At 43.6% G+C, this 21,682-nt stretch overlaps 1 protein-coding gene and 1 long non-coding RNA gene across 3 annotated transcripts; one reads left to right on the top strand and one right to left on the bottom strand.

Annotated features, from left to right (window-relative positions):
• Positions 1–1,114: 1,114 nt before the first annotated feature.
• LOC310838449 (sulfhydryl oxidase 1-like) lies at positions 1,115–17,322 on the bottom strand. Of its 2 annotated transcripts, none has more exons than XR_014560970.1 (12): positions 16,940–17,322; positions 15,294–15,394; positions 14,324–14,372; positions 13,217–13,322; positions 12,893–12,974; positions 11,842–11,987; positions 10,790–10,924; positions 9,860–9,989; positions 7,214–7,336; positions 5,441–5,585; positions 3,343–4,575; positions 1,115–2,889 (listed from the first exon to the last, which is right to left on the bottom strand). XR_014560970.1 is itself a non-coding variant. In XM_083725880.1 (12 exons), exons 1-12 carry the CDS (start codon positions 17,202–17,204, stop codon positions 2,349–2,351), a joined length of 1,596 nt encoding a protein of 531 aa, XP_083582006.1. In that variant the 5' UTR covers positions 17,205–17,322; the 3' UTR covers positions 1,115–2,348. The 2 variants fall into 2 exon arrangements, 1 of the variants encoding a protein (XP_083582006.1); XM_083725880.1 differs by having other exon boundaries at positions 1,115–2,506; positions 4,420–4,575.
• LOC310838527 lies at positions 5,592–8,405 on the top strand. The gene is made up of 2 exons (XR_014561020.1): positions 5,592–6,401; positions 6,777–8,405. It is a non-coding gene; the product is annotated as an uncharacterized lncRNA (long non-coding RNA).
• Positions 17,323–21,682: the final 4,360 nt, after the last annotated feature.

Raw genomic sequence — 21,682 nt, 5'->3', positions numbered from 1 at the left:
GGATATAGTGATCTATACATTATCTCAATCTTCTCTTCATGGCTAACAAAATGCTAGAGGGCACCTAAGGTTGTATCCAACTTTGGTCCTATTCAGATTAGACTCAATAGAAATTAATGGCTAACTTCATGGACTTAATTTCAGTGGTCCACTGCAGGTAGGATTTCGTTGGATACAAAACCTATTAGCCCAAAATGGCCAGTTGTCCATTGTAGTTGTTTCAATGGCTGAAAGTCCAATTTATGAAAATTTGCCACTATGGATTTAAAATGCCCTCCCCAATCAATCTACTTTTTTTTTTGTTTATTGTGCTATTGATTATACAATACAGCACTACTATAGAAACAAGAATTTGGAGAGGGAATTCTTTCTTGAAGCAGTGAGTACCATATTTTTCGCTCTATAAGACGCACCAGACCTAGTTTTTGGAGCAGGAAAACAAGAAAAAAATATTCTGAATCCCAGAAGCTAGAACAGCAAGAGGGATCGCTGCGCAGTGAAAGCTGTAATCCCTCTTGCTGTTCTGGCTTCTGTGATAGCTGTGCAGCCTGCATTCGCTCCATAAGACGCACACACATTTCCCATTGCTTTTTAGGAGGGAAAAAGTGAGTCTTATAGAGCAAAAAATACGGTATTTTTGCACAGAATATTTTTACACTATCCTGACCAGAGCTTGTAGTAGAAATATCATCATTAAAGAGGCTTCTTTTTGTCTCCAAGCAGAGTGTCTTTCTAATTTGTCCCGTGCCAAAGGATATGAACCTAATGTTGAGATTTACTTGTAAAGGGGAACGCACAGTCTATCTACTTTTCAAATATTTGACATCATGCCTTCTTTTCAGATCTCAGGAGTCTATGCAGAAGCTTCCCAATATCCCACTCACACAAACACATTTTTTTTTCTATTTACAGCAACTATCAGGATCCTTCTTGAGCTCTTTTAGTCTTTAAACCCCCCCCCCCGCCCCCAAAAGCCTCTTGAATCCTTGGATAACGGGAACTGAACAATTCATTGGAGAGTGTGTGCTGACTGCCCTTGGCAGACAGGGGTCATTGGTTGTCTGTGAAGACAAAACCCTAGTTTCAGATTTAAAAGCACAAAGGATACTGCAGATGTGTTGATGCTCTTTTTAATGAATTCTATTGTCAAGTGCCTTTTCAGTAAGTTATAGAAAAATAGCCATGGAAGAAAAAATGTTGGGTGTGTGGCTCTGTAAAATAATATTTAATTTTTATAGGGCTGGTCGTGGTCTTTTCAGAGGCAAAAAACAAACTAACAGAACCAAGAAAGTGACAGGATGCAACTCTTTTAAAAAAATAACTTTTCCCCAATTACAGTGTTCTCTGTCCAATTAATATTTCAAAAGTACCATTTTGCTCCTGCTCCCAAATTGGCCACAATAACATACATAGAAAAACTACATATACAAAAACCAGGTAGAGGGCCTTCTTGGTAGTGGCGCCCACCCTGTAGAATGGCCCCCCCATCAGATGCCAAGGAAATAAACGACTATCTGACTTTTAGAAGACACCTGAAAGCAGCCTTGTTTAAGAAAGGTTTTAATGTTTGATATTTTATTGTGTTTTTAATATTCTGTTGGGAGCTACCCAGAGTGGCTGGGGTGACCCAGTCAGATGGGCAGCATACAATTAAAAAAATACCATTACTGTTGTTGTTGTTGTTGTTATATTTTGCCCTCTGATTCTTGGAGTAGGACTATAAAATGTCTCCATATGTGACCAGAATGTTTCAAGCTAACTTAGAGACTATAAAATTTAAGAACTCTCTCTAGCCTGTGGTGTCAGCATAACTAAAAAGTCTGTTTCCTTGATCACCAGAACCTAATGGATCTCAGATGACAGAGATGCCCATCAATTAACGTCAGAATATTTTATTCACCACTGCGCAGGTTCATGTGGAAGCAAGTGGCCAACTTCTCACTTGACAATTTATACTTTTGTATAGATATGCAAAGGCTAAACACACACACACTTACATGTTGTGAAGGTCTGTCCTAGATGGACACAGGGGGGTCACAGCCTGAGGCTACTGAACTGCTTATGCAAATACTGCAGCATGCAGTTTAGTTGCTCACCAGCCACACAAGGTAGCTGCACACAAACTCAAAAGCCTCAGCAGCTCTTGATGATCTTTTGTGAAGGTTTGCTTATTTTTACTGCCTTGCTCAGGTAAAAGCAGCAGTCCAAACTGCAGTAGTCGGTGTCTTCTATTATTTAGGGAATCAAGCAATATGTATTCTGTTTCTTTGGATGGTTTATGTGTGAGTAAATTTGTTTATGTGTGGTTTTGGTTTGAAGGTAGCATTGAGGAGTTGGTTCGGGAAGCCCTAGGAAATGTTGTCCATTGAGAAATGTTTCTTGAGGAAGTTCAAAACAGCTGCCTTTTTCCACAAAATTTTCTCATTCACGATTTCACTGCATGATGGACACAAGTCTTGGGGAGGCCACAGGGTTCTGGGAATTTCGTCGTCCTTGCTTTCAGCACCTATGCAATGTAAAGCAAAAGTGAAGTTCATTATATTACCACCACAAAGCACAAAAGGACATTCTTATGTAGTTGAAACTGGTTGAAACTGAATTGTCTTCCACACCAGCTGCTGTTTGTAATACTATGTTAGGCATTCCTAAAGTATGGCCCGGGGACGTAATCTGCTCTGTCAAATCCCAAAAAACTCAACAACAACATCAATCCACAAAAAAGCTCAACAACTTTGGGTGGCCCTCATGTATGTTCACATCATCAAATCTTGCTCTCTTTGTAAAAGTTTGGACACCCCTGTACAATGTGGATGAATGGCATTCTTGAAATGTAAGAGTTTGCTTTCCTTTTTAAAAAAAATAGGGATGGGGAACCTGTTGGAATTCTGCCTGGGTCAGAGGAATGTGCCACAACGTAGGCACTGGCAGATATTCCTTGTCGACCTCCCCGCTGCTACTCCCGGCAGATAAGCAGGTGAGGTCTCACGATTCTTCCCAGATGTGAGAAGAACACACCGTTTCTTCTCTCTCCCCTTTGGTATCCCCAGGGAGGGGAAAGAAGCAGACAGAAATCTATTTACATCCTTTATTTCTGTCTCTTACAGCAGTACAGAGAAACATGTCTGCACTCAACAGCAGTGAGAATCAAACTCCACCCATGTACTTCCAGTACGGGTCACAAGACACATACACTGAGCTAACATCCGGTGCTCAGTACAGAATGGACTGCCCCTATGTTCCCATGGCAACAGTCACAAACATCCTGTCTGGCTTTCCAGCCACCAGCAGCTGACGAAGCTGCTAGAGCCTTTGCTTGCTGCCGCATTGGTGCTTTATGGTAACACATGTTGTTGGATTCCACTTCCCATCAGCCCTGGCGTGCACAGACAATAGCCAGGGATGATGTAAGTTCTAGTCCACATCTGATGGGCCATAAGTCAGAGACATAGTTTACAAAGTTTGAAGAAATCTGATTTTGAAGAGAGAGAGAATGATGTGAATAGAATGATAGCTGCCAACACTCAGATTTTAACTGGTTTGCAGTGCAGTTCTGTACAGTGTGTACAAAACTCTAGTATAGACTGTAAAAACAAGGCAAAAATTAAACCTATTAAATTCTGAGAGAAATTTAAGTAGGGTACTCTTGGATAACCCTTCTATCTAAAGAATATATGCATAACAAGTTGTTGCGAACATAAAGGACATCATTGATATGCAAAAGTACCTGAATAAATTACAGGAGAGATAAAGTCGTAAAGGAAAATCTGAAAAAGTTGCTATAAGAGAAGACAGGAAACTAGGAAGAATAGATATGGACAAAGACTTTTGCTGCAAACGTACACATTTTTCAGTCAGATTTTGTAACTGTTTCAAACCAAGAGAGTCAATAATGATTAATTATCAAGATGACTCTGTTGTTAAGAATATTTAATATCTTTAAACACATCTTAACTATGGAAAGTTTATGTTTCTATGAAGAGCTGCATTGGTGTAGGTTCATATTTTCAGCAATTCTTTATACATCTCCTTTCTAGTTTATCTTTCCAAGATCTCAGTTTCTCCAGAGGCTACAGATGCTGACAGCAGCAATAAAACCTGTGACTCAATATCTTGCCCTTCTTTTACTTTCTCCCTCCTTTATTCAATGACATGATTAACTTAGGTCCATTAATTTCAATGGTCTACTCTGAGTAGAATTAACATTGGCTACAACCTCTAGAGACTAATTTTTGTCATTAAATAAGTCCAATATGTAATTATATTAAAAACAAAGCAACAGAGGCAGATGGAGGCAACTAAAAAAGATAAACAAAGGGGAATGTTGTAAACAGTCACTAGAAAGAAAACCCCAAAGCCTGAGTTCAAGAGGTATATCTTCAACTGCTGCTGAAATGAAAACAACAGAGGTGCTTGACATACCTGTAAAGGTTGACCACAGCTGAAAAATAGCCTCATCTTGGTCCTTCACTTTGGTGATGAATTCTGCTGGCAAACTTGCAAAGCGCTTTGCAGCCGGTGAGTAAAAATAGAAGTTCGTCATGAATTCTCTTGCTGCAGGAAAGACTTCTGATGATGCTAAGGGAAGGCAGAACAGAGAGAAAGGGCAAGGATGTCACCATGAGAACCACAGATCAGTAAGGTGGTGGTGGAGGAAATTGGCTTGACCACACATACAAAACATCTTAGGCCTCGCAAGGTGAATTCAGAAACAGGCTCTTTACTTTCCTCAAGGACAAATACTTTGCAGCCACTGCAGATAAGAAGAGCAACAAGATGTGTGGTGAGTGCTTTTCCACCTCTACTCTTGAACAGCAATGGTTGACTTCAGCAGTTACGTACTTCATTTCTGTATCAATTCACTTCTGCATTGTCCACACCACACTGCCAAACACTATTTTTTGTAGCTGAGGGAAGCACAAAGGGAAATGACTGCAGAACCTTTTCCCTGCCTGCCATTCTGGACAATATTTCTGTTAGGCTGAAGGGAAAAGAGGCAGAGCCATGCATCTGGCCTCCCTTCAGCCATGAGCTTACCTGGAGGAACAAGGCAATGGGAGCTTGGTGCAGTAGGAGTACAGCAGCAGAAGCCCATTGGACGCCTCCTCTGCTGTGCCCACACCCCACTGATCTCTCTGCCACCTCCTTCCTCCCCCTCTGGGTAAGCAATAATATGGCTGAGGGGAGGCCATGTTTTCTGGCAGATCCCCTTCCCCCCTTGTTGTAATGGCACAGTACCAGAGGCCGCTTTTCAAGATAAGAAGAGGGCTTTCCTCTTCCCCAATTTTGGTAGAGGGTTGGTGGGCCACTAGGCGTGGCTCTGTGAGTCTGATCTGCCCTACAGGCTGCAGGTTTGCCACTCTCTGCTGCCATAGCTCAAACAGTACCTAGAGGTTAGCTAGAGCTTCAATATGGGTAACCAAACAGAAGGAACTTTGCTTACCGTTTGCCCCATCACTTTTCAGTGCTTCCTGCACTGCCAGCAGGTGGAAGATAATCCGGAGAGAGCATAAATAACTTTCGAACCCGGGTATGTTTCCTTGACATCCCACACACTCTGGAGTCTCTGGAAAGCTGGCATTCAGACCCTGAAAAGCATGAGGAAGCTCTTTTAATGTAATAGTATAGTGGAGGGTGAGCTTTGTCATCACTCCTCATCTTCCCTCTCTCTCTCTCTCTCTGTGTGTGTGTGTGTGTCACTTGGCATATTGTTTTTTTCTTGCTTTTATTGTTGAGTCAAGAAATCTGATGCAAAAAAGAAAAATATCCCGAAGAGAACAGAAAGAAGAGGGAAAGAATATGCATAACATTAGCCCTTTCTTCTGCCTTCCAATATATTATGTCGACTGAGCAGTTCTTGTTGAAGCATCAAAACGAAAAGGAAAGAAATTATAAATGCCACTGTTGATCACTTAACTTGTGGTTTGTGGGCATAATGCTGTCTGTGTGTGTGTGTGTGTGTGTGTTCTTTAAAGTGAAAAATCTCATTTATAATATTTGTAGCTAAATTGTATCTATATTCCTTCTTTTTAATTTACAAGGTAACCTGTGGGAGGGGAAAAGACTATGTACACAACCAAAAGCAACAATTCAATTACAGGAGTAGGTATGAGAAAGTAGCTATTTTCACTGCCTTATTTTGTATTATTGTTCTTTTTCTTGTCATTTCCATATTTTTGCAGCTGTCGAAGACGTGATGGGGCGGGGCACAGAATGCATATCATTCTAATTCAGATAAAATCTCCTAGTTTCTCTATTTCTCTCATTCATCAAATTTTGTGTGTAATTATTTTAGCCTCTGCAATTTCCCACACACCCCACAGGATATAATTTCCATCCTTTAAATTTTGACACCACAACAATTTTCTCTGGTTTTTATTTTTGTTTGTGTCTATAAGTAAAAGGTAAAGGTAAAGGTACCCCTGCCCGTACGGGCCAGTCTTGACAGACTCTGGGGTTGTGCGCCCATCTCACTTAAGAGGCCAGGGGCCAACGCTGTCCAGAGACACTTCCAGGTCACGTGGCCAGCGTGACATCGCTGCTCTGGCGAGCCAGAGCCGCACACGGAAACGCCGTTTACCTTCCCGCTGGTAAGCGGTCCCTATTTATCTACTTGCATCCGGAGGTGCTTTCGAACTGCTAGGTTGGCAGGCGCTGGGACCGAGCAGCAGGAGCGCACCCCGCCGCAGGGATTCGAACCGCCGACCTTTCCATTGGCAAGTCCTAGGCGCTGAGGCTTTAACCCACAGCGCCACCTGCGTCCCGTGTCTATAAGTAAGATGAATTTTAAAAAATAAGAAGATTGAACAGCTCTCCACATATTTCTCAACTAGAATAAGCTAAGTCTATGAAGATATTCTTTGGGTACAATCTATGTTTCTCTCAGTCCAGGCAGTGATGGTCTCAGTGATGGTCAGGACCTGACACACATGAACGTGAAGCCAATGTGGTGCCTTCAAATACAACTCCCATCATCCCTAACGATTGACTATGCTGGCTGAGATGGGAGATGTGTCCAAAACAGGCTTCTGCTGCCATTGAACATTCCCCCAAGAACCCCTGTACCTTGCAGAGGACGCATGGTGGTGTGGGGAAAGTTCTCTGAAGATAAACGTTTAAAAGCTACTCAGTTAGAAATTCTGGAAAATGGGGTTGGGGGAAGAGATGCCATAGACGCAACTTGGCTGGAAAGAATCTCCTTGCTTAGTTCATGTACCTCTTTTGCAGCCTTTAAAGCTTCTATCCATTCATCCCGCAAAATATTTATTGACAAGTTGGACTCCTGCCACACTTCCAGTTTGTGAAGGTAGTTGTGGACCGCAGAGCGCTCAGGAAAATACTGAAACAAAGCAATAGGAAAAAAGATTAACAAGAGGAGCCCAGTAAACTTCTACCTGTGATGGAACTGAATGAAAAGTGGTGGGGGGCGGGGCTGTAGCTCTGTAGGCTATTCACTGGGCTGTGTACATACTGCAGGGTTATGTAAAAACAATGTACTGGGTTGTACACCACCAAGTCATCCCCAAACAGCAAGGATGTCAACCTGCATAATTTGACTTCCTCTCTTTGCTCCCTGCCCCTACAATGTGCTCTCGGGGTTCTACCAACCCACTTGGGCAGACAAGGGAGGGGCATGAGAGAACAAATTGGAAGTTCCAATGCACTTGCACTCAAGGGAGAATTTGGCTGGACACAGAGTTCAGGTACCTGAGAATCTTAGTTTTTCTTTCTTTCCAAACCCCAAACTCCCCTTGTACCCAGGTAGGTGTATGTACTAGGAGCTCAAAGGCACAATTTAACTTTAAATGCATATCAGCTTGACACATTGTATGAACCAGGAATCCTGTTCCTGATACAAAGGAGCCAAGGTTAAGAAATCAGCCACCTTGAGCTGCTATTATCAGAAAGCTGATTACGTCCTTGGATTTAACTATTCCACCAATACTGCCTTTTGGAATCTACCTTCCAGGTAGAAACACAAGGCACTGGTACCTGAGGTAACCCAGGATGATACAGTGGTCTATGGTGCTGAGAGTGTCATGCCCCCACCATTATTTATTAAATAAATAAATAAATAAATGTTGCTGGGTATTGAACCTGGAGCCTTTTGCATGCAAAACAGATGCTCTAGCGCTAAGCTATGGCCCTTCCTCACTCCTGTTAAGACTCTCCTGGCACCAAAAGTTGGATATCTACAACACGAGGTCCAAGAGCACCTCTGTCTCCTCAGGCAAAGCAAGGTAGACAATACAACCAGAGATTCAGTCCTCTCTTCCATGCTTTACCCAAAGACTGGATTCATACACTGCAAGGGGTTATTCTCACCAACCCTGTTGCTTTTTTTTTTAATCAGGCACCTTGCCATGCAACCCACACACCAGAAGCATAGCATCAACCATATGTTTAATTCATCACATTAAGCAAAGAAGAATTACGCTAGAGCAGTAGGGACCCTTTCTTTCCCTCCAGGTGTCTCTGGCTCCTGTTTCTTGCAAGTGAGCAGCTGCAGTAATTCAGGCAGTTGCTCAGTAGCTTGGATGCTCAAAGCCTCTAAGTAGATCAATCAATCTGAAGCATGCCTTGCCATCACAGCATGAGGATACAATACAGAATGTTAAAACCACTCCAGTGTCACGATGCAGCTTTCTCTTCAGTAGTTCAGCAGACAGACACCTCCACCTGAGCTATTCTTCCTCTGTTGTCTCTCCTTCTCTCTGCAGGTTAATTTGCTCAGATTTGCAAGCTCAGCGTGCTCAAAATGGATTAGGAGCTCACAGAGCCTTCTCTGAAGAGCAGCAATCCATTTCTTAGCCTAGTGATTTTTTTTTCAGGCAACTCAGTCAATAGCTCTGTGATCTCAGCCCACAACCAGGAACAGGCTCACAATCCCTTCTAAAGTTCCCAACAACTCTTCCCTTTAACCAAACCATGTTGTTTCAGAGGAGGTAGTTTAAGGCCTTCCCTCTAGAATGCTGACTCACATTTCAAACAGTCTAAGTAGCATACCAAGCAGGAAACTGTTCTCTAGTCTAGCCCAAACTCACATAGTTCTTTTGTATTCTCTTCCTAGTATTAATTTTTTTTTGCGGGGGGAGGGGGGAGGAACCCCACTGCTAGATTGTATGCAGGAACCATTCTACTATTCACACTATGTCTTCCTTCAAAGCCTTACATCCAACTTCAGGTACAAACTCTCAAAATTAGATTTTTTTTTCCAAGTAGGAAGCTCAGAGTCTGAGATGGAACTCTGATAGATTTATGACGTTTATATTCTGCATGTGGTTGCTAACAGGCAGACAGAGAGAGAGAGAGAGAGAGATGGGAAGAAAGAGGCAAAAGTAACTAGAGAAATGACAGGTTGACCAGGGGATCGGCTGAGTGGGACAACAGATGGAGAGGAAACAGGGAAACTGGCTTGTTTTAATTGTGTGTAGAGCAACACTAGGAAAAGTTTGCTTGCTGATACCGTCCACTGCAGAGTTTCAAACATAAAAGCCACTTCCCCTCTCAAACAAATCTGCCTTTAGCTAAGGGAATATCACAAGGCTAAGCCAAAATTATGCAGGAATGCAAAAGAACAATCTTACACAGTTAAGTTTTAAACTTGACCATGTCTAAAAGCCACCACCAGCCTACTTCAGGAACTGTTTTCCTCCTCAAAACATAGCTTAAAAATAAAATAAAATGTGACAAGCATAGCTTTTATTTACTGCCCCGAAGGACCAAGTAATTGTTCACAGAGAACTTTGGGAAATGAGAGAGCCCAAAAGAAAATTAAAAGATCTCGCAAAACGTTCAAAAACGGAGTTGCTACTATACCAACAATAGAGAAGCCTAGATATACCGTATGTAGAAAACTTACCTTGGCCAGTATATGCACATACCGCTTCAATGCAGAGAGCCTCTCTTCAGTGAAGTTGGCTAAACTTACTTCAATTCTGTGCAGGCTGCAAAGCACCGCATACTCCAGGTCAGCCATGCACAGCTGTGTCCTGTGACAGATAAGAGGGTGGAAAGATAACCTCATCATTGAAGCAGACATATCATCTATATCACAAGAGGGCAGACTTCAGGGGTCATCTGTGTTTTTACCAGAGATGAACCAACTGGAGCCTAGTGCAAAAGACACCCTAAGGAATTTTTAGGCCTGGAATTTGGTTTTTTGAGCACCAGAGCCAGAGGCGTACCTAGGGGTTGACTAGGTTGGCCCCTGCCAAGGGCACAGGCCTAGGGAGATGCAAAAATTGCACCTCTCCACTCTGTCTTGGCTCCTTTGGCAAGGGCGCAAGGGACAGGGGGTGGGGCACCAATGCAGCTCCTTGCCAAGGACACAAGGGAGCCTAGTATGCCTCTGACCAGAGCAGAATGGAGTTCACATCCCTTCCACAGAACAATCCGTTCCTGGTTTCCTTAAGCTTTTTTTCTATTTCCGTAGCATCATTTATGGTAAAGAGAGCATTTGGGTTTTGCTGCTGGGAGTCAGAAGTCCTTGCCCATCTGTTGGAAGTTACCTAGAAATCTATACCACTCCTGATCTACCCTGCAGGAATCAGGAACTGGCTTCTGAAGAACCAAATCAGGGCCCACTTTGGCACCACCTGGACCACAACTCAGGTTGCTGCTCAGGGACTAACAGAGTCATCTTCAGTAGAAGGCCTTCTTCCCTTCTGCTCCCAAAGCTGTGCCTGATCAGCTACTGAATGCTCACCAAGTGTCAGGGATGACCAGTGTTACATAAATGCAGTGAAAACAGAAGAAAGGGGAGGCTACTAAAATGGCTCTTGCTTCTTACCTGTCTGCTACCTCCCAGGAGTCAGGGGTAGCCTTTGTTTCTGCTATTGGTGGCTTAGAAGTGCCAATGATTTCTCTCTGGACCCCAGGTAGTGTCCGCAGGAAGTCTGTGTAGAAGGATCTTGAATTGTTTGCCCTGTGAAGGAAGTAAAATATGAGAGGAGACTCTACTCTAAGATGGCAGGCAATTCTGACCTTCTGATGCAGGAGGTCTCCCTTTGCTACAACGCCATGGGCCATGCTGGCTGAGGCTGTTGGGGGTTTGACTCCAGTTGCAACTGCAGGTCACCATGTGGGCATCCTTGTTCTAACCCATTTCATGCAGCCTCTTCAGTTCAGCTGCCATAAAACCTGTTCAACCCCATTCGAGGTATGCAAGAGAGAAACAGTGCAGGGCACTCCATTGTGTAGCATCAACATGCACCTATGCACACAGCTGCACATTTCCAGCACCACTGCCAAAAATGTTTCGGATTTTGTCTTAAGGAAGCCCAAATCTGCTCCCAGAAGGAGGTATACCACCCATTATCTAAAAACTGAATTGTGCAGAATTATAGGGCTAGAGCAGATGCTGTCAGCTTGCAATTTGACATGCAATTCAGCATCTGCAGTATGATATGGACCATGTATTTCCCCCGCAAAAATTCCTGATGCACATAATTGATTTTAGTGGCTGAACTTTAGTGGCCACTGAATTCCTTCAGAGGATGGAATTTAGGTTCTTTTAGTTTAGAACTCAAGACACACAGGCCCCTTCTGCACTATGCATTTAAAACAGTTTTATACCATTTAAAACTGCCATGGCTTCCCCCCGAAAGAATCCTGGGAGCTGTAGTTTGTGAATGGTGCAGAGAGTCATTGGAGACCCCTATTCCCTTCACAAATCAACAATTCCCAGAGTTCACAGGCTGTGTATTAGGAAGATATAAGTAATTGCTCAATGGGGGTTTGAAGGAATGTAGCTTATAAATCATATACACAAGCACCACGAACACTGTTATGCAAAAGCAGCTCATATATGTATGTCGATTATGGATACCAGCAGCAACTCACAGAGGGATGGGTGTGCAAGAGCCTTTGCTTGAATACAGGAAACCAGAAGGGAAGGTGGTGACCTTGCATCTAGCCACTAGCTCCACATTGCTCTTCAATACTCTCCTCACAACAATGTTTTCATACTGGGCCATGTCCAATATGACCTAAGATCAGAAGTGCACATTGCATTACAAATGGAGTTGCTCTTTTAGATTCACAAGCAAACCGTCTCCCTTTCCTCCTCTTAATGCTTGTCTACCAAGTGATCAGATCATCTCTGTTGCACCTCAACAGAGTCTTAGTACCTACTTCCTTGAAGATGGTGCTGCTCTGGATAACGCGCATGCCTCAGATGGTTCCTTTACAAACAGCTGAGGGTGTGGAAGGGCAGAAACAGCAGAAGACAGTGTCTGTGCCCTTTTCTCCCAGAGAAAGCCCAAGATGGACCAGTTAACCTTTCATCACACAGAACTACAAAAAGTATTAAGTGCTTACACTGTGTAGAAGTTTAGGCAAGAACCTTAATCTACAGCTGCCCTTTTTGTGTGTGTGCATGCCACCCAAGTGGCCTTTGTAAAGTAAATCTGCAAGTTTCTTAACTTCTCATTGAAACTGAAGGCATTTTAATCCTATAACAATCCTACAATTAATGTGAGTAAAAGTTTCTTGTCTCTAGCTGGTGACTTATTTACAGAGTTATGCAACATGCAAGTCTAACATATTTACAAGCCTAGTATCAGGCTTGTATCCAGGGTACACAGACTTCAGGCAAAAGGGGGTTTACTTTGTTTTTCACAAAACCCTTGAGATCCACCAACTGGAGATAAATTTTGGACTCATAATTCTTTTATTTTGAGTATCAGAACTTTAAAAACCTCATGGTCATAATTCCATAATTCATTCCCAGTTACCCTAATCTTTCTTCATCCAGCAGTATAATTTGGGGTCATCTTGTTGCTGATATTGTTGAACTACCCAGAGTCCAAAAACTTTGCTGATCTATTGTGAATCACACAGATCTAGATCTGCTCTATCCAACCCTGTTTTTAATCAACCAATTAAAATTCACCTCTCTGCCCAAAAAGGAGTCCTCCCCCTCGAATATCAGGGCCACCTTCCTTTCCTGAATGGAGTCAACAAATTCTGTTGTACTGTAAAATAACAAAGAGAATAGCATGTTAAACAAAATTTGGAGAAAGTCCCACATGAACATTCTTTTCATGCAAATACTGGTCCTCCCAATAGCTCCCAATAAATCATGCACTGATCCCTTGACATAACTTGATTTGGCATATTGACATGTGACACTGTGGGAGATTAGAATGACACTAAATACCTGACTTCTTAACATATTTTGTGAAGAAAGTGATTGAAAGATGCCTAAAATAGTTACCTGAGTGGAGCCAACAGTGGGGCGTCAGGGGACCACCAACTAGTTAGATGACTCTCTGCAAAGGTGATTACGGCTTCCCTCAGGCTCTGAGGGTCATCCTTAATTTCTATGAGGGGAGGAAAAGGCTGATCATAACTCTGAGGACAGTCATTGTGCATTCTCCAACTCAAACACCACTCACAAACAGATGCCATGTGCCAGCAAAGGCTGCTTGCAAGCCAAATCCAATTTCTAACACATTTTGAACATAATCTTCCCTTTGGCCTTTAAACTTTATTTACAAATATTTATATCCTAATCTTCATCTAAAAATCTCAGGGTGAGGAACATTTTTTAAACAAACCCATTAAACAATAAAATCACTATTCACACCAAGCAAAAAAACAAACCCTGCACAGAAGCATCTTTAAAAATCCCAAGCTGAACACTAAGAATTTCCCAAAGCTTGAGTACACAGCCATGTTTTGAGGTTGCTTTGGAACAGAAACTCTGAGAAAAATAGTGCTGGATTATTTTTTTTTTAAAAAAAACAAACCATCCCTAAAATATAGTCTGGAAACCACTCTGACCTTACCTTCTTTATGGGTATTGGGTTGTAGGCTGTGTGTGCCTATTTTGGTTCTAAAACACATATCAGGACGTCAAGTTCATCTTGCCTTCAGGACCAGAACATATATTCCCATGTCTCATCTTAACATATATAAATATTTGTGCAGTGTGCATGAATTTCCAGTTTGCTAATATATTCCCATACAAGAGTATGAACTCCAAGCTGCTGATTGTCAGAAGAGTGGCAGGTTATTTTAATTGCTCACTAAATGTGAAACATCACAAAAAGAGAAAAAGTGGGTAAAGCCAGAGAGATTGTGTCTGTCCTAGCCATTTGCACTGATAACCACCCTCCACCTTGGACAACCATGGCTCTGTAAGGCCATGACCATCTGTTTCATCTAGGTGGGGAATGGGGAGGAGGGAGCAAGAAGCTCAGTTCTCCCTCCAGCTAGTCGCAACCTAGCAAATTCACCTCTGACCCTTATTTCAGCAGTGAGAGCTCTAGATTCAAATAAATAATTATGTGAGGTTTAGAATCAATTTCAGGATACATACCTTCAAGCTTTATGCCATCGCCAGCATATGTAGAGGATGGCTTTAAAAACTGGAAGGAAACAAACCAGAGAGTCAGGTTTTGCTTTGGGCATCATATGTTCCAAGTCTGCTACAGTACGTAGGGTAGGCACCATACTGCCCAAGCACAAGGTTGCAAGTTGAGGATTGCACCCATCTGTTTAGAAGATCTGGCAAGGAGAATGAAGTCCTTTTTGGACATTTTGGTGCTGCTGGATTCTTCTGGTGGTGATTGACTGGATTGCTCTGGCGGCCTCATCTTCTTCCTCTCTTCTTTCCTTATATTGCTTTCTATTTGTTATTGCTGCATATTGCAATATGTACATAGCAGTTGTGAATGTTGCACATCCATAAGGAATGTACAGGGCCAGGGTCAGGGAATGGTAGTGTCAAGGACCCTAGGAACCCAAGAAGAGCAGCAACACCACTTCCTCCTTGATCAACTGCTACCTGCTCTCTCTTCCATATGGAAAGCATAGGGACAGTGGGACCCAGTGCTACTGCTGCCAGTAAATAAGTTAGACCTCTGGTCTTCAGAGTGCAGCAGAAGGTTATCTACAATAAATGAATGACCCAGGAAGGTGTGGGTGTATAAATGAATACATTTGCATTTTGCAAAATATTACGGGGGAAAACGAAAATCAATCAAAAGGCATCCTTACAGTGTTGGCAGAACTTCACCATAGGCTGGAACAAAGCTAACATTATGAAAATCAAAAAGAGATTAACTTTTGTTACAATTTAAGACTATTGCTCATATAAGGATTTCAACAGCTTTTGAAGGAAATACAGAGATATGAAAAAGGAGGAAGCCAGTACAGTAACACTGGAATTATAATTATGGTGTTGTATGCTACATTTAAAACAGAAGAACGCCTGTCCCCCCTCAAAACAAAACAAAATCAGTGGATCTCATCAAACTACGTCATCCAAATTTTCACATTATCATTACCTTCACAGTTGGGTATGTGGTGACTTCAAAGTCTGAACACATTTTCTCGTTGCACATCTTGCCACAATCTATCACACCCAGCTTCAAAGTAGGTCTCCAGTCTGAAAAGGCAGATAAAGCCATATGGGATGGGGAAAAGATTTAATAGGGGATGGCTGCTTAATCTATCATAGAACGCAAAGTTAAGAGCACTCAATGAACGCAGCAGCTTTTAAACATAAATGTGTCAATAGCATACACACATACATCACAGTCAAAGAAAGGAGATTGGAAAGAGTGAGTGTTCCGAAGAACAAGGGTGGAATCTGAAAGATAAAGAAAAACATAAGAATCTTCCTTCTACTCAGTCAGACCATTGGGCCATCTAGCTCAGTATTGTCTATTCAGACTAGTAGCAGCTGTCCAGGATTTCAGACTGGGGTCTCTCCCTTGATACCTGGAGTTTCTGGGGATTGAACTAGGACCTTCTGTATGCCAAGGCCCTCAACTGCTGAGCTACAGTTCTTCCCCTAAAAAAAAAGGCCATGGAGACAGGACGAGCAAAGAAGGGATGCATGCACCTGCAGAGATGAAGGGTGACATCTACATCAAGGGTGCTGCCAACTTGAATTAAAAATGGGGCAGGCAGGGAGAGATAAGCCCCACTCTGCATATCAAACCTAGGACATGGTGCACACATAGCATTTGAATGACCATCAACTTGGGGGGTGGCGCCCTCAAATATTTTATTTGGGGTGGCGAAGACCCCTCAGCCCCTAGGAGTTGTCTCCAATGCCTTACAAAGTGGTGTACAGTGCAAAGTAAGAGCCATTAGCTGGGGTAAAGGGACCCCTGACCATTAGGTCCAGCCGTGATGGACTCTGGGGTTGCGGCGCTCATCTCGCTTTATTGGCCAAGGGAGCCGGTGTACAGCTTCCGGGTCATGTGGCCAGCATGACTAAGCCGCTTCTGGCAAACCAGAGCAGCACATGGAAATGCCATTTACCTTCCCGCCAGAGCGGTACCTATTTATCTACTTGCACTTTGACGTGCTTTCGAACTGCTAGGTTGGCAGGAGCAGGGACCAAGCAACGGGAGCTCATGCCGTCGCGGGGATTCAAACCGCCAACCTTCTGATCTGTGGGTTTAACCCACAGCACCACCCGCGTCCCATTAGCTGGGGTATCTAACCTTTTTTGCCTCAAGGGCCACACCTACCCATGTTCTATGGGGCTGGGGGTTGTCAAAGTGGGCATGGTCACTGTGTGCTAGCATTCAGAGACTACCTACTCAAATGGAAGAAGCAAGAGAAAGGGTGGTTCAAGCGGGAAATACCATGGGAGCGTCACGGAGCTTAAACTCAAGGCAGAGAGCTGGCTGCTCTCCTCAAGGTTGAGCAGAGAAGGGAGAATGCACGGGCTCCTGTCCCTTAAGATGCAGCAGTAGCTCCCCCTCTCTGAGCATGACATGGGCTTTCTCTAAATAAGTTGGAGGGGCAGCCTCGACGCCCTGATAACCCTGCCTTGAACAGCGCGCAGTGCGACTGTTCAAGAGAAAGAAAATCTCGGAGCATGCACAGAGGGTCCTTCCGTTACATTCCCCAGCCACCAACGCCAAATCTGACGGTGAAGGGGTGTGTGAGAGACAGGTATGCCGGCTTGTCCTACCCTTTATATCCTGGGCGAGCGCTCGCCACGTGGGGGCGAAGGCGGCGGAGGCGGCGGACCAGCGCGCGTAAAACTGGACAACCCAGGCGTTGCGAGAAAAGAAGAGGCTTTGCAGCGTGTCCGGCTGCAGCTCCACCACGGGGTCGTGGGGCCCGTAGCGAGAGACGCCGCAGGCCTGCGACGGCGGGGAGAAGAGGCAGGAGGCGGCCAGGAGGACGAGGCAAGCGGGCAGCCCTGGCCCGACTCGGGGGAGATGCCTCGGCATGACGAGCAGCAAGATCTGGGTCGTTGGGAGGGAGAGAGGCGCGCACACTGCTTGGTGTGCAGCGGGGGAGAGCGAGGGGCTTTTAATGGAATCTACCAGGCCTGCCCCCAGACCCCCCCCCCCTCCATCATGCCCACCCTCCAGACTTTGAAGGGCGCACGATGGGGCGGGACCCTCTGCGACTCCATCCTGTCCCGGAATTGGAGGTCTTCTGTGCCAGTGTCCCCGACGTTGTTTGCCCAGTGCGTCGAAAGCAAACTCGGCGCGACGCCGCTTCCCGCTCAAAGGGAGGGAGAGGAGGAGAAACTAAGTAAAGTTGTTCTATTACCTTATTGGAGACAAAGGGCAAGAAGCATGGACGTAGCTGGGGGGGGCAGGGAGGGACAGCTGCTCCCCCATCAATAAAAATACATAGCAAAGTGAGGTTCTGGCCCCCTAATAAAAGGCCTCCCCACTCCCCAACAAAAATCCTGGCTATGCCCATGGCAAGACGTATGCAATTCTGTTGGCCTAAGCAACACAAGAGACACAGGTGCATGCTGTTCAACAGTCAGGACATTGCAATAAACAGAATGTGCAACCTAATGAAGGAGCTCCCAAGATACAACACCTGTATTGTGGGAAACAGCATGTAAAGAGAAAAGAAAAATGCCCAGGATACGGACAGCATATGGACAGTGTGTGGCAAGCTGTGCGTTTGTATCAACCCTAACCTTTGAACAGAGTACTATAACACATTCATTACCCACTACCAACCATTGATGATGTAACCTATTCTGAGCCAATGTTCTCTCATGGTTTCCCGTAAAAAAAGAGAAAAGGATTCCGGTACGTGCAACTTGACACAGAGTCAAGTTATCTGACCACTTTTGCAACTCCCGTTGGCAGATAACGTTGGCTTCAGTCCAGTCCCTGAAGTATTTCAGCAATGGTTGAATCAGGAGCTAGAGACCAGGACAGTCAGAGAGAATTAGGAGTCAAAGAAAGCTTGTTGGATTATAGTTCTTTGTTTTACTATACTCCTGCCCGATCCTTAATGATAATTAACACCACCACCAGAAACATTCCCCACTTGTTGATTCTCATAAGCATTCAGATGTATACTGCCTCCAACACTAAGTACAACATAGCTATCAAGGCGAGCAACCACTGATAGCCTTGTCCCCTAGGCTGACTCTTATTCCTCCCCATAGAGATCGGCCTCATATTGTAATATTTCAAATTCATGAGAACTTTCATCTTCTGAAGGATCTGGGGGTTGGGTTAAATCAGCATCCCTCTGAATCTGAAACCTCTCTCACACACAAAGCCTTCCTTTTTCTTCAAATATGTGACTGGTGTGGAAACAGAGCAACTGAACATCTGAACTGCAGCAGAGCAACTTAACATCTTGGGAGATTGCATGGATATGGCATCACTGGGGTCCTCAGTGGGGCAGCTTTGGGGCTGTCCTGCTGTATGCCTGCTTGTGGTGCTGACAAGGGAGAGTTGCTCCATCAGCCTGCATGTTGCTTTTATCTTATCAGATTCCCATTACAAATGATGGCTTTCAACAATACCGTGGTACCTCGGGTTACATAGGCTTCAGATTACATACGCTTCAGGTTACAGACTCCACTAACTCAGATATAATACCTCGGGTTAAGAACTTTGCTTCAGGATGAGAACAGAAATCGTGCTCCAGCGGCGCGCTGGCAGCAGGAGGCCCCATTAGCTAAAGTGGTGCTTCAGGTTAAGAACAGTTTCAGGACGAACCTCTGGAACAAATTAAGTACTTAACCCGAGGTACCACTATATAGTAATTCCTATTCCTCCATCCTTGCTTAATAGAACTTTATAAGCAGTGCATTAAATGTTATGCCTAATAATCACTTATCATAATATAAAACAGAATGGGATACTAATAAAACACATGAGCAATGTATTTTCCTGAAACTGGACAGGAAGTTGAAATTACATTTATTTCAGGGAAATCATGGGTGCTTGATCTTTGTCACCAATGGGCAAGGTACAGCAGACCAGGATGAACCAGGTTATGTGATTTGCGCAAGGCAGAAGTTAGGACAGAAGAGGAAGGATCAACCCAGAACTGAAGTCCAACCAACAGATACAGGAATGGAAAGCTCTTGTTGTTCAAACAAGATTTCACTGGAAGAGGAAGCCCTCTGAAAGTTCTTTCTGTCCCAGAGAATCCAATAGCCTGCCTAGATGGACAGAGCCAGGTCACAACTTAAGGCTACTGAACTGCTTGTGCAAATATTGCAACATGCAATTTAGTTGCTCACCAGGTACACAGGGTAGCTGCACACAAACTCAAAAGCCTTCCAGTTCAAGCCCCAGCAGCTCTTGACAGTCTTTCGTAAAGATTTGCTCATTTGTGCTGCCTTGCTCAGGTAAATGCAGCAGTCAGAAAATCTTTGTCATCCCCCGCAAAAAAATGTTTGTTGTTTACTGTTTCACTGGATAACATGGATGAGGAGGTCACAGTTATACACCTGATTGACAGCAGCAAAAGAGCACACCATGGCTTAGCTGAAATGTCAGCAGCAATTCCAGTCCTTTAAAAAATGGTTTGTTCATTCTTATCTTTCATGCCAATGAATTTTAATTTTGCTGTAAATGAAGATCCTGCACTATTGTCCCAAAGGTCACTAGGGTTACAAGTAAGCAGGAGATTCATCATCATCAAACCTTTTATTGGCATCACATACAAACACCCCCAAAAAATCAATACAGAATGACCACTTCCCCTGTGGCACAAAACATTTGCTAAAAGAAAGGAGGCAGAGCAGTCTATCGTCACATCTCTTGGTCTTTCAGGGAGATCAGACGTCTGCAGTGTATTTCGACGACAAAAAACCAAATAGAGATATTTAGCCACTAACTTGGTGAGCTCCTGATCATTCCCCAGTAATAGAAAATGTATGACCTCCAACTCTGGTTTCCATTTGGGGATACAGAGTTGATCTAGAAATTGCTGGCAGAGATCAGCATATAGTTTACAATTAAGAACCATATGTGTATGGGTTTCCACCAGGTGGTCTTCACATGGGCAAGTTCTTTCTCCTTCCATCCTGCCTGAGAACCTTCCCCAAAGGAAGTTTGATGGATTTGAATTAAACCTGGCCAGAGAAAATGCCCTTCCTTCTTGAGGGTTAGGCAGAACTTCAAGGTAATTGTGGTTAGTTTCATGTGCCCAAGAAAGTTGAAAATAAAGAGGGGAACATGTTTTCTCTGCTGCTACTGTTAGTTCTTGGCATTCAATATCCCACAACCTAGTTTATTATAGCCTTGGCAGATGGTAGAGACATCGATCGCAAAAGTTCCATTGACAGCCTGAGTTGCTGTACCTTCTTGTTAAACTGTTGTAGTCCTGGGGAAAGAAAGGGGTCTAACAAAACTTCACTGAGGAGAGGATCTTTATCTGATGTAAGGCAGATGTTTAACCAGCATAGAAGAAATCTCACCCAGGCGACAGTCTCTACTTTGTGTTGATCTCCCTCTAGACACAAGGCTGCATAGGGTACACAGTGTGGGACAGTAAAAATCTTGAAGAGGAAAGCTGCCTGCACTCATTCTACCAACTGGGTAAACCCTGGCAGCCAGACTGGAATACCATAGAGCAACTGAGCTATAATTTTGGCATTGGAGACCTTAAGGGCAGAAGGGATATGCAAATTACCTCTTGTTATGAAAAAATGCATTATGGCCTGCATAGACATCTTACTGGCATTCACTGCCATTGCACGGTGAGTAGACCAGAGAAGCCTATGATGGAATGTAATTCCCAGATAGTTGAATTTGAATACCAAGCAGGAGATTGTGTTGGGTTTTGACTTATAACAGTAGTGCTTTACTTCCCTATGTAGAAAGATCCCTTGAAATTTAACAGGGTTGCGTATGAAAGGTTAAACCAGGGATGGAGAACCTATAGAACACTCTCAGTTTCTATACTTAAAACAAATTACCCAAACCATATGAAGACACCTATTTTGTGGGAGGGGGGAGGGCAAAACCTCTTCTTCACCTTCATCTTTGGATAGATAACATTTTGTTGCTCCCATAAAGTACTCCTGGTTTTGCACCTTAGAGCTATATTGTATCCTACATGCTCCTTTTCTACAGCCAATGCAAAACAGCTGGTTTGAGGTCTTGCTTAAAATATTAGAAGTGGATATCAAGATAGACATTTTCTATTCCCACAGGTAGCTGAGCCCTGCTTTTACTTTGCTTGCACCTGTTTAGTTACCAAAGTATTTATATGCCACTATATCATAAAAAAAATCAAAGTGCTTTACATCAACCACATTAGAATAGAACAGAACAGAACAGAACAGAACAGAATAGAATAGAATAGAATAGAATCCAGATGAAAATTTAAGAGATCATCAATGAACTGCTACAGAAAGAAGTTTTCTTAATTGCCTGCATAAGCTTGGCAGCACAGAAATGTTTTCAGATGGCCCTGAAGGATTAAA

This window comes from Podarcis gaigeae (assembly GCF_964106915.1).
Source record: "Podarcis gaigeae genome assembly, chromosome: 2".
Classification (NCBI taxonomy): domain Eukaryota; kingdom Metazoa; phylum Chordata; class Lepidosauria; order Squamata; family Lacertidae; genus Podarcis; species Podarcis gaigeae.
The sequence above is the reverse complement of the archived record's forward strand: the minus strand, read 5'-3'. Positions and strand labels throughout refer to the sequence as shown.